At 32.8% G+C, this 14,175-nt stretch overlaps 1 protein-coding gene across 1 annotated transcript; it reads right to left on the bottom strand.

Moving 5' to 3' along the window:
• Positions 1-10,381: 10,381 nt before the first annotated feature.
• Positions 10,382-10,780, bottom strand: LOC111369042 (metalloendoproteinase 1-like). Its single transcript, XM_022990528.1, has one exon. The coding sequence runs from the start codon at positions 10,778-10,780 to the stop codon at positions 10,382-10,384; it is 399 nt and encodes a 132-aa protein (XP_022846296.1).
• Between the last annotated feature and the right edge of the window lie 3,395 nt (positions 10,781-14,175).

Raw genomic sequence — 14,175 nt, 5'->3', positions numbered from 1 at the left:
TCTCGGCTATATTTAAAGTACTTGTGCCTAGTCGAAGGTACTACAATTTCATGTAGCCAAACACGTCCAAGGAGTAACTCGTATGATATTTTAGCATCAATAACATGGAAGAGATGTGAGGAAATTAACTCTCTTATTTGTAGTTTTAGACAGATCATGTCAATGGCTCGTTGACCCTTCTAGTTGAATCCTTGAATCATGATTTTGCTTTTGGAAAGATAGCCCTGTTAATTCTGATTTTCTTCATTGTTTTAACGGGTATAATGTTCACAGCAGAATCACAATCGATCATTGTTGTGGATCCAATATGTTCTAAGACTTTACCTTCGTTTTTTCGGATCAAGTAATGCTACGACCAAAGCCACTCGATCATCGAAAAGAAGGCTAAGAGACTCTGTTAAACTCGTGTTGGTTAGAATATTGTTGAGTCATGAGATAGTATTCTTCTATTTTAAATTCTGTCCTGATGCATTCTTTATCTCATTTTTCTTCTCCACATTGATAACATTGGAGGTAAAACATTCATTGCAAAGAAAATCTTGGAAAAATAATCACCTAAGGTTGGCAGTTTGGAAAGAAGGCGTGAAGTATCTTCTACCCTCGTGGATTTAGTGAATTCTCTTGATTTGGCTTTAGACCTTCTTCTTTGATTTTTTCTTAGTCTTGATTTCTTGTCATAAATACCAGAACTTGGGAGTTGTGGAACCTTTCAACAACATCGTTTTACAAGGGTTCATGCTCCCTGATTTCTTCTAATGTTTCTTCTTTATTGGGTTGAGTTTTAGTACCTAATTTCTCCACCTTTATTCCTGCAAGAGGCGTAAAAGGTGGTCTTTTATCTGTTTTGTTTGGCATTCGATATTTCTCTTTCTTGTTTATGAAAGTGGACTAGCTATCACCGATCACATCTTCAACCTCTAAATCAGAATTTTAAATATTTAAGTCACCTATTATAATTTCATAAAATGTTAGACAATTGGGTGCACTTGGTCCATTTATCCCTAGATAGACATAACTGATAGTGATTTCTCCGTCTATCTCAAACTCCATTAGGATGTTTCCTTCTGAAAGTTGAGGTCCAAACTCCTCAACTCAGGATTTACAAGCATTGTGTACATTAGGAAATGTTTGTTTCTTCCTTGCAATGGGAATTGAATCAAATGCTCCAAACAAAACCATCGAGTAGACGGCTATTGGATTCTCTTGGGGGTTTCAAGTTTGATCTTATTTTCTTTGTCTAGGCGAACAATAAGATCTTTCAAAACGAATAATTTTTTCACTGGGGCTAATGAATTTCATAAAATGTTAGACAGTTGGGTGCACTTGGTCCATTTATCCCTAGATAGACATAACTGATAGTGATTTCTCCGTCTATCTCAAACTCCATTAGGATGTTTCCTTCTGAAAGTTGAGGTCCAAACTCCTCAACTCAGGATTTACAAGCATTGTGTACATTAGGAAATGTTTGTTTCTTCCTTGCAATGGGAATTGAATCAAATGCTCCAAACAAAACCATCGAGTAGACGGCTATTGAATTCTCTTGGGGGTTTCAAGTTTGATCTTATTTTCTTTGTCTAGGCGAACAATAAGATCTTTCAAAACGAATAATTTTTTCACTGGGGCTAATGATTCTATGAGATTTACAATATTTAGAATGATCGATCTTACCAGCTTTCTCGGGCCTTTTTGGTACTGGAAGTTCAATTATCTTCTGTTCAATGAACTGATCCAGAATTCCAGAAATTTCAGAATCTGAGAATAAATATTCCTTTCCTTCGAGTTCTTTCAGAGACACATGACGTCTACTTTGGACTTATCCTTTGTTAGATCTGAACTCTCGCTTTGGTTTTGGGTTCGAGCTCGACCCAACTATTTTCGAAGTAACAGAAAGAAAAGCAATGACTGGAGTGGGAGAGTCAGAGTCGAAAACTCTACTTGAATCCATTTTCTTTTTTTATCGACAAAACCCGTGCTCTAGAACAGTAAAAATCGTCATAGTTTCTTTGGATTTACTTGCCATAACGTCTTTCTTTATTTCTTTCTCAGGATCTTTTTTGTCACGTAGATCACTTGGTAAGTAACTGACATGCCTTGCAATTTGGAGCTCCAAGTCATGAGCACGTGTCGCCAATTCTTCGAAGGAGTGAGGCATATTTGCTTGGAGATTATAGAGTAATTCCTAATACATGTCTTGTACACACATGTCGATAGAAGATGCTTTTCTTATTCGCTCTTTGCAATTAAGTACGAGGTTCCTCCACCGTTCAGTATACTCTACAATAGGCTCTTGCTCTGCTTTGAGTGAGCGTACGAACTGCTTCACCATAGTGTCATTGTAAGTGTCTGCATTGTTACATGTTTCAATAAAATGATCAACATGTTGCTTTTGGTTGCCCTTTCTGTCAAAACAATAAAATTTTGGAGGTTAGTAACCGAGTGACATCTTCATTTCGTCGATTGGAAAACTATAGGGCTTGACATACACCAGTGAAAATTGCAGCGAACCACTATACTAGGCATGGATGTGTCTGCAATCATATGTTGAAGTACGAAGAGTTGAGTGGTGTCACGCAACACATTTTAAATGACTGTTCGATCATGAATATCTTGTTTCTGTTGGCGTTCTTGGATTTCTTGATCTTTAGCTTTAGAAGATCCTGATTTTTCTTTGCCTTCTTTAACCGAGGGATTTTGCGACTCTAGCCTGTGCATGAATGCAAGAATCTGTGCATCTTTATCTTCTAGTGATTTAGTCAACTTTTCAATGGCTAAAGCCATTTGTTGAATTTGATCTTCTTAGCCTGATGCCGCTTCTATAACTAACACTGGTTTAAGTGATTTTTCAGATGAAGCATCATCTTCTGGCCTTTGCTGAAAAGTGGCATGAAGTTATTCAAATAAGGATCTACCACTACAGATGGAGCCCGAACGAGAGCTTTTCGTCGAACTCATGATCTTTTCTGTCGAATGAGAGTTTGGCTTTTTTAAGACAATTTTCATTTTGCCTTTGTTAGAGAATTTCTTCAGTGGTGTGACCAGTTGAGTTTTCCCAGCTTTTGTTGGGCCCTGGTCGCATGTAAGAGTTCTACAAGTGTCTCTTCAAGATGAGTCATAGTTTGTTTCACCTTTTCGCCTGTCATTGCTGATGTAGTGATTGAAATTTGAAGATTTTGAGATCAAAAGATGAAAGGACAAGAAGATCCCACTGCGCGTGCCAAGAAATTTGTACGACGAGTTTTGTGTATTAAAGAATAGAAATCGTTACAAATTATATTTTGATAAAATACAAGTAATGTCGAACTTCTTGTAATTGCAAAATTGCAAAAATCCTCTAATTAATAATCTAAATATTTTAAGACGAGGGGGCACATGATTTGAATCCTGGCCTTCGAGAATTTGTTGAGACTCGACTTATTTGGTACTTGGATTTCGTGGCTTGGACTTGAACTTGAATTTGATTTGATTTGAAAAGACTTTGATCTTCTTAGATTTGGTGTGAACCTATTTTATTCAAAGAAAATTTTGATCTTCTTAGAGTTCACCGAATTTAGGTTTGAGGGAATTTCTTCCCTTTCTTCAACTTTGGAATTCCTTCAACATTTCGTGGTTGCCTTCTCTACTTTCACTTCTTCTTGCTTTTCTTCTTGGATTTCAATTCTTGCGGACCATTTGTCCTATTTATAGGAAAAATCGTGCTAATTTTGGTAATACTCAATTATATTTAATTAAAATGAATAATCGAGTAATTATATATATTTTTTGTTTATTTAAAATATGAGATGGGCCTTTAGGTTTTATGGACCTTAGTGGACTTCAATTTAATTTGGTTATTGGTTAAAATCAACCAAATCTATTTCTTTATTTCATTTATTTTTTTGGTCTACAGTATTGGTCGTCGAATTCCCGCAAGCGTACGGGTTCGTTGAACAAGTAATAATCGTGATGAGAGAGTTATCGTCCCACAGGGAATAAGGATCAATTTTAGTATATTTGATATATTTAAATTCGTGTTTGTAAATAAAAGACGATCGAAGGAATAGCTAAATAATTTTTATAACTAAAACTTGTGAAAATAATTAAAATTGGTTTAAAAATTCAAATGTGTGAACGTATTGGATTTCTGACGCCATTGATTAATTCTTAGTTCTAATTCTCAACCAGCGATAATTATCTCAATTTATGCAATTATGACGATCGATAATTCCACTATTATTTATTATCCTTTCCCAAGATATAATAAACCCACGTTTACCACGAGACGATCCTATTCCTAGTCCGAATTCATATGGCGAACATGCATTGACATTTAGGATTATCATATATGATCGCACACGCCACAAATACTATTCCTAATAATTATTGCCCATGTGTTCCAATAATAGTGTTCTACTTATCGTGAGTTTTCCAACACTACAAAAAAGCAACTTATTATCCTAACGATGCGCAAACATTAAAACAATCTAATTATGCATATTATTGGAATCACAACGCAATAATTAACATAAAAACATAGGTCTTGACTTAAAACTAAAAAAATTTAAACAATTTTGTCGTCATCCAATACATGAAACGAATTAGCCTAACATATTATTGGAATCAAACAAATAAAAGTGGAAGGACATCACCAAAAATTGACGGACATGTTTAACTCCAATTATAATCCAATAATCCGTGTCTTTCTTGCGGTTGCCGTCTTCATATTTGCCGTAGTGTTTGACTCCAATTTATCCATGAAGCTGCTGTCCAATTCAATTGCCAACTGTATACATGTGTAACAATTCTGCTTCTTCAAAAGCCTTCTGCCAACCACCAATTTGTAGTTTATTTTCTTCCCAATTCCCACCAGCTGCCAATATGCACGTATGTATATATATTACAGCAGAAACAGCCCTCCTTTTATATGGTTTTTTTTTGTGTGGGTTTGTAATTTATTCCCAACCGTTTTCTCAATCTGTGGGCGTGTATTTGTGTGAAATAAAATTCCTTCCCAGCAGCTGCGTTTTGTGGGAAGTATATATGTATATAAGTCACTTTGCAGCCCACCAATTTCTCTACCAGCAGCTGGCCGAATTATTAATCCCAAAGCTAGCCAACTTTATGAAATTTCGCCACTCAATTTTCGGCCCCTTCAATCTGTTGCAGCCGACTTCAATAATCCCCAAAAAGCTATTCTAATTTTCCTCCACGGCTCCCCCCTAGTTCGCCGCCAAATTGCGTGATTTGTATCTCCAAAGTTGCAACCACCAACCTAGTGTATGAATTGGTAAATTCAGCAACTTGTTTTAATTCACAACCAGCCGGCAGTTTTCTTTCTGTTTTTCCTCCCTTCCAGCCGTCTCTCCTCTCTCCTTTATGAAAACTGATCTGCATGGTTTTTAGTAGTAAAACCTAGGAAAATTTACAGCTTTGGACCCTGAAGTTTGGAGAAGCATTTAAAATGACCCCCAATAATTAAAATGGCCCATAAGCGCCCAATTCAATGTAATTGGCCGCCAAATAAATGGATTTTGTGTCATTTGCAGCCAAGTCCCTCAATAATTGCATCTCAAATCCTCCACTTTTTGACTTGTATGCCTTGGCCTCCAACTTCCATCAATGGCCTATTTAATCCCCGTGTTTTGGATTTTGTCACTTTTCGCCAATTTTTGCTTCTTTCCTTTCCTTCTTCGTCCAAGCACGAGTTTTACCTAAGAAAATTAATACAATAAAATTTAGATCATATTTTGCCAAAAGAACAATAAAATTATATAGTTTAGAGCCCCGAGTAAGTGTAGAAAATACACTTATCAAGTACTATTAATATATGTGTTATTTGGACAATATCATAGGTGGCTGCCAAATATAAGAAAATTGAAAAGGAAACACCATAAAAAATAAATAATGCAAGAAAAATCCAAAGCCAAGGAAGGAGATAGAAAAGGAAAAGGAAAGGAAGGAACCAAGGGGAAAATGGAAAACAAAGGTGTTCGCTAAAATACGACACAACAAATGCACGTGTCACGTTCAAGTAATAAAGTGGGCCTTTTAAGTTCGGGTTGTCGATCCTTCGAGGAATGTACACTTTAGATTACATAACTCTAATTAATTTAATTCTAACAATAAAAATAAACACACACAATTAAATATATGATTATGAAAAAAAGAAATTAACTAAAAACCTACAAAATAAGAAATTATAAAAATTTTGGAAATTTCAGAAGTAAATTATCTCTCTGAGTGGAATTAACCATAATCGATTGGTTTAACCTACTATATTTCTATATCAATTAAAACCAAACAACTGCATTAAATCTTTGTGAAAATAACTGAATGAGTCACGTAGGGATAGGGGTATATCTCTATCCCCTACACAAACATAGAATTTCTAGTATTTGGTCTAAAATGCACAATATTCTCTCGAACGATGTACAAATCACTAAACACAATCATTCATTGGTCACATAAATGAAAATGCAATAAATACAATAATAGAAACACATGAAAATATGCAAATTAATATCAAGGGGCAAACATTGAAATTAATTAAAGCTAGATTCAGTTACTACCATAAATCCCAACACAAGAAATTAGCTCATGTTATATATATGATAACAAAGGAAAATATTCATCTAATACATTACAAATGATTGAAAATAATAAAGAAAACCCAAAATTTAAGATAAAACCCTTTTTTGGTTGGATTTGCTTGAATCTTAAGTTCCTCAAATATTTCTCCTGCAAATGTATTCTCCTTGTGCTCTTAGATTTTGTCCAAAAATATTACCAAGAAAATGAAGAGAAAACAAAGAAGAAGAAAGAGAAAGAAAAGAAAGAAAAACCAAAAGGAAAGAAAAAAGAAAGAGAATGAGGCTAGGGCTTTCTTCAAGGTGAAGAAAATGGTTGCCAAAAATTGTGTTTGGTTAATTGCAAAATGGTCCCCAATTAAAAAATCTAGCCAAATACGTCCTGGTAGCCGCGACACCCTGAAGTGGCACTACAACGCCATAGTGGACAAAGCCATGGCGTCGCAGCGCTGCTACAGTGGCGATGTAGCGCCGCTACAGTTCCACCTCCCATTTTTCATTATTTGCAACTCTGGTCCTACTCATATTTGTAGACTAGATCCCTCAACTTTGAACTTGTACAAATTTTATTAAATTAAGTAGATGAATGGTGGAAATTGTGTGGTTCAAGCGCTCCTACTTTGCAAAAGATAGCTGTTCGAATTCTTGGTCAAACGGCTTCTTCTTCGGGATGTGAAAGGAATTGGAGTGTCTTTGAACATATTCACACGAAAAAAAGAAATAGATTGGAGCATCAAAGACTCAACAATCTTGTCTATGTTACGTATAATTTGCGATTGAAGAATAGGTGCATAATCTTAAACTTTTTGCAAAGTTAGGAGTTTATTTTAATGACTCGTTTATTTGATATATTTTCTTAATCTAATTATTTTTCATTTATGGCCTTATAGACGACATTATAAGAAGAGATATTATGATCCAGTTGATTATGAATGTATTGAGAAAAAAGAAGTGCCACCACAAGATTTCGATTATGAAGACTTAGATAATGCTATTTATGAAGAAAATGCAATTTCCAATGTTAACGATCATGAAATTGATGATAATGTTCAAGGTTCGTAAGTGTAATAATTTTAACTTATTGTTTTTATCTTTTTTTTTTCCTTTTTTTTTCCTTCTTTTTTTTTTTTTTTAACATTAGTCATGTATTTTTATCTAATCTATTGTTTCTTATTTTTGTATTTTAGATGACAATGAAAATAAGGATGAGATTAGTACTCAAGATATGGGAGATTTAGACACACTGGATGTTATACATCATTTTGGTGGCTTAAGTGATTGTGGAAGTGATCAAGGGTTAACGCTTATAAATGAAAATGATAAAGGCAAAATTTAACTATTTAATCTTTTGTGTGTAGTGCACTTTTTGGTTCCAATTATTACTTGACATTTTTTTATTGGTGATAGTTGATGTGAAAGTGAAACTTTTAAATTTTAACTATTTAAGTTTTCATGTTATTCTCAGTTATTGACATTAACTTTATGTTATTGACTTATTAAGTTATTTTAAATTATATAATTGGATTGAATAGCACTTGACTTAGTTGATTGTAATTGATTGGTTTTGTGATTTGATTTAAATATTAACTTTTCATTCTTTTCTTTCTTTACAAATGTGTGTATACATATATATTTTTCATTTTACAAAAGTCATGGGTTCAACCCCAGTTCGACCTCTTGACCCTTGACCCATTCTCTTTTTTGGGTAGATGACCGGTCCGATTTTTAAAACATGGTTTTTTTCTTCTTCTTCTTTTCCTTTTTCGTTTTTGTGTTTTTATTCGATAAATTTTCAAATAAATCGAAAGATGGACGTAAATGAAGAAGAAATTTTTAAGAATTAGCAACTCTAGTTATACACCATCGAGCAATAAGATCGCGACGACACAAAAGAACATGCAAGATTAATAGAGATTTGACTCAAAGTGAGATTACATTATCTTCCGTTGCTGTCTAATTCATTATAATAAAAAAAGTTTACAAGAAAAAAATAGATAACTTGTTTTCTTTAAAATTTCTCTTTTTGATGATAATATAAAACATTAATGACGGCTCCGTATTTATAGGATAAATTAGGGTAAAAGCGAAATTACAAATGTGAAATTTCTAAACTATTTTTAATGAAATTATTTTAAGAAATGATAAATAAATATTTGTCTCCAACCATGTAAAAGTATTCACGATGTGGCTTAGATCAGACCCCAACAATAATGATCCAAGAATCAATGGGATCAATAAGATTTCATAACGTACAGGGGCAGACCCAGCTGTTTTGGGTTGTGAGGTCAAAAATTAGAGTCGTGCTACAGTGTCCACATGAATGATTGCGGGGTTGATACAACACACACACATGAGGTCGGGATTTTTTATTCATGGGGACCCCACTGGGCATGTGAGGGCGCGGTCACTTGCGAGTTCATCCTCGCGGGTTGTGCTTAGTTCCAAAAATTAATGTGTAATTTTTTAAAACAATATAATATTTATAAAAATAAATTAATACATACTTTGACATCTTGAAAGTGTCTTATAATTCTATCATTATCAATACTGTTAAATAAATTTTGCTACATGTATAGTTTTCACGACGAGTAAATCAAATTGGATATAAAATGTAAATGAAATTTAAGTTTAACGAAAAAATAATTTGAAAGTAATTCAAATTACATTTAATCCGTAACGATTTTAGAATTTTTGACATCATATTTAATGTAAAATTTTCTAATAAAATGATGCCAATTATATTGGAAAATTTATGGTGAAAAAATAATAAACGTTAATGAAATAATTGATTTTTTTTTAAAGACGAGTTGAATGCCTCTTTTAATACGTACGTTTAACGCATATTTAACTATTTTCGATATCTGTTTGGACCATTCGATATAACTACAATGTAGTTTTCATAACGAACTTCTAGATGATGCAAGCGATTTGTAGATTTGGATAGCATATTATCATTATCAAATTTTAAAAGTTAGCATATTATCAAAATTTTCGAAATACTTATTTGGAACGGCCTACTTGATACATCATAACTTTTGCTATGGTTGATCATTTCGCACAACATTAAAAAGCGAAAAACTAGGCCATGATTGCTGAGAAATGATATTAAGAATGTAATATTTCGATTTCATTTGGTATGTATTAAAGTGGGTCGAAAATGGGTTAAAACAACCGTTTTCTTTAAATAATAATAATAATAATTTGTGGGGTCATCTGAGCCCACATGACCCCATGTGGGTCTGCCCCTGATAACGTGATATCTATCTCATTGCAATAATTTATAAGTCTGTAGCAATTAAATTTTAAAATATTCTATTTTAAATATCACTGTGTATCTTAAAAACTATACACAGGCTATGCACACTCTCAACTAATTGAAATATGATAAGCATGTTACACTTATCACATCTACATTGACATACAAATGGAAAAATTAAAAAATAATGACCGGAAGCCAAAATCCACACATTCAGCCAATACAAGGAGAATTTTGCCATTTGTATATTGAATTTATACACATTGATCAATACTTGCATTGTTGTCAACTATGAACTGAATGAAAAAATTGTTTAAAACTTAAATTGTCCGATTGGATAATGTCAAGTAGCAAAGTATAAACCAAAATATACATCAACGTGTAAATGTAGTGAGGTAGATGCAAGAAACTTTCATTAGAAAAATAATTAGAACTACTATTGAGACAAAAACTATGAATACTGCATCTTTGCCTTTCCATATGTAACTTCCACTTTTGATTAAGATTCCAGATTTAAGTCTAAAAATCCTTCTCCAAAAGTCCATGATCTTGTGAAAATTGTTCATTGGAACAAAGTTTTAGGATCATTGAAGATGTCCGGTACCCCACAACGAGGAGCCATCATTTGTGATAACGTACCAGAATCTAGAACTCCAGTAACCTCAAGTTTGTATCTGAGTTGATAAGTCATGATTGCGTGCTCTAGTTCGTCGTCGAATTCATCATCTTTGTTATGATCGATAGCAGGGAGATAACCGAAATTGTTGAGATATTTCTTGACTTGATAAAGCCCTTTGATGTTATCGCCCTTTTTAGAACCTAGGAAATTTTTGAGAGTCGAGAACCCTGCTGGGGCTGCTGTCAACTGGTTCACGTACATGAGATTACGGGATATAGTAAGGGAGGCAAGGAAAAGGAGGAAGAAGGACAAGAAAAATCCAAGACGAATAATGGCTGCCATGATCAGAATTGTGGCTAATTGTACCGAAATAGATTATTTATACGGTATATTATGCTCCAATTTAGGGGAAAAAATTATGGAAATATTGGTGGAAAATCCATTGGATAGTATACCTTGAAGGGAGTAATTTGCAATCTTTAAAAAAAAAAAAATGCAAATATCTCACAACGAACGGAATAAAATATGGAAATTACCAAAAATGAAAAACGTCCCTTAATATCCTTGTTGCTAACTGTACAAAGATAGATTATTTATACGGTATATTATGCTCCAATTTAGGGGAAAAAAATTATGGTAATATTGGTGGAAAATCCATTGGATAGTATACCTTGAAGGGAGTAATTTGCAATCTTTAACAAAAAAAAAAAAAAAACACCAGATATCTTGCAACGTATGGAATAAAATATGGAAATTACCAAAAATGAAAAACTTCCCTTCATATCCTTGTTGCTAATTGTACAAAGATAGATTATTTATACGGTATATTATGCTCCAATTTAGGGGGAAAAAATTATGGAAATATTGGTGGAAAATCCATTGGATAGTATACCTTGAAGGGAGTAATTTGCAATAATATTTTTTTTTTTTTTTTGAAGCAGATATCTCGCAACGAGTGGAATAAAATATGGAAAATACCAAAAATGAAAAACTTCCCTTAATATCCTTGAAATATCACATAAGAGAAATATATTCAATTGTAAAAATTCCTTTTTTAAGAAAAAATTGAAGTTTTAAAGTATTTTTCATTAATTATACTCCTCATATCTGTGTATTATTAATATTTTACAATAACATTGTGACAGGTGTTATACTTTTATGTTATAATTTTGTATAATATAGAAAGATACATTATACATTAAATTTACAGGAAAAATATCACTAATAGGATTGCATTAGCAAATTCGTAACATATTTTTTTGATACCTAGAAAGTTAGTAAAATAGTTTCTTCAGGTTATTGCACGTGATTCAATTTTATATGATAAATGCTAGAATATAAATCGTTCACATATTGAAAAAAATATGATTATTAACAAAAAGATAGAACCAAATAATATACGAAATACTATTTTACAGATTTAGAGAAAGATTGACATGGTTTGCATTGAATTTCTTGATATCATAACTTCGAAGTGACGTGAACTTGCCCATTAAACAAAAGTCCAATGAGATTCTGCTACATGAAAAAGCTCAGTGACAAGGTTAAAAAATAGGAGGGCGTGTGACACTATCATTGGACAGTTAGAAAATAAAATTACTCATATAGGTGCTATCAATGTATCACTTGTCAAAGCCCCTTGTTTTTTAACCCTGTTCAAGCAATATTACTCAATCCTACAAATTGACCCAATCAACACTTGATGGTCAAGATCATTTACTAAGGAAAAATTCATATTTATAAAGGTTTCATGACATACCTCCCAAAAAAAATTTGAAAAAGTTTCAAAAATCAAGTGGTCGCATTTGTTACCACATGATAACGGTTCAATGTCATGAATAACATACAACTATGGTCATGGTCACAATCACATTCACAAGTCACAACGACAAATTGTAAGTCACAACTATAAATTTAGTAACAATCATACATTTTTCAGAGCACGTATTATTTATTTATCACAAATTATTCATTTTCTTAATCACAATCAACCAAAAATTGACCACAAACACTTTTCATCCCATCCCACTCCACACCACCACCACGATTTGCAAGCAAACTGACCCGCGATCCTAAATTGTAAATACGGACATGATATTTTATAAATTGCACTAGAGGTTCCAGGCCCTAAATCCTCACCAAAACCTAATTCTTCCCTTTTCCCTATGACGCTAGCACCAGTCAATGCCACATTTGGACGTAGGCGGTTCATCATCTCAGGCGCATCATGATCAATGATGTTACTCCTGCAACAACAGTCAACACTACTTACCGATGGGAAGGGTTGTGGCAACAACGATATCATGACAGTGGACGGTGTCAATGACAAGTGGTGGTGTGGATGTGATTGTGACTTAGGAAGTAGGGAGTGAGTAAAGGAATAAATTAGGATTTGTGTGATGTGATTCACCTATTTTTTGAAATCTTACACCTTATTTTTTAAATGATAAGTTGAGAAGTATGTGCAAGCGTGTGTGTAATATTTATATTTATCAATTCTTTTCTATTCCACTTAGATAGCGACATTGTACTCTTAGTCTAATTCAAATTATTGAATATGTGTAATCAATAATTATATCCTCTAACTTATTGTTTGTACATGTTACCAAGTCGACAATTTTAAACATGTGAAACAAAGTTATAATGATCAAAGCACTCTTTTTCATAAATCCAATTTCATTAAGATAGTATTATACTTCAAAATATCATTAGATACAAATACAGTCACTAGATTTCACAAGCTCTATCAAACCAGATGGAACGGTAATACTTTGCATTTTGACAGTATTGTATTCGAGAATATCTAGTTACGCAATAACATTTTATGATGTTCTATAACTGAATCAGGTTTCTGTGGGAAATTAGAATCTGTTCAACAATTTTAATTAAATTATATACACAGACACACACGCACACTCTACCAAAACTTTCTTCAATAAGATTAGCATTTATACCCAAATCTCGTCTCTCCCTGCGTTCTGCTATTATATTGTGCTCCTTAATCTTGATCCAGATATTCATATCCTCGAAAGAAATTTCTTTTCTCTTTGCTTCAAACTGTTTTTATATTCATTTTAATAAGGTGAATTTTTTTCAAAAACAGCCAACACTTGAAAACACTCACATATTTTATATTCCTTAGCAATAATTTCATAAATTATAATCTGTAATTCCTCAACTTGATTGACCATCGTTCAAATGTCATTCATTTTAAAATCTATAAATTTTCCCGTAACATATTCCTTAGTTTCAGCATCTTCAATAACACATTTCTTTTTTAAGGAATTTCACAATTTTTTATTATATTTACACAAATAGTAAACATTATATAAATCAAACATCAAGCAATTCAGAATATAGTTTCTACACATATAATCATTTTATTGCCAACTAGCTAAATCTTCTGTTTCCTTATCAGTATGCTCGTTAACAATTACATTGATGGGTTTGTCCAATTCAATAGCATCAACAACTTTAAAGTTGTCAAAGTTGTCAAATAATTCAGATTTTTTAGAATATTTAGGAGCATATAGATCCATTGTTGACATGACTACTAATTATAATAAGAATTTCATTTTAGATTATTGGAAAAAAATTAGTTGTCGGAACTTTTAAAAATAATAAAAGTTCATAAAGTAAAACTTATCAACTGATCTAGTTTTATGATAGTATGATGTTCTAAAGTGAAATTGCCCACCGTTAACTGCTGTTACATCTTTGGACAATTGCTCATAGGA

Source organism: Olea europaea, chromosome 20 (assembly GCF_002742605.1).
Source record: "Olea europaea var. sylvestris chromosome 20, O_europaea_v1, whole genome shotgun sequence".
NCBI classification, from domain to species: Eukaryota; Viridiplantae; Streptophyta; class Magnoliopsida; order Lamiales; family Oleaceae; genus Olea; species Olea europaea.
This window is presented reverse-complemented; position numbering and strand designations above follow the sequence as displayed.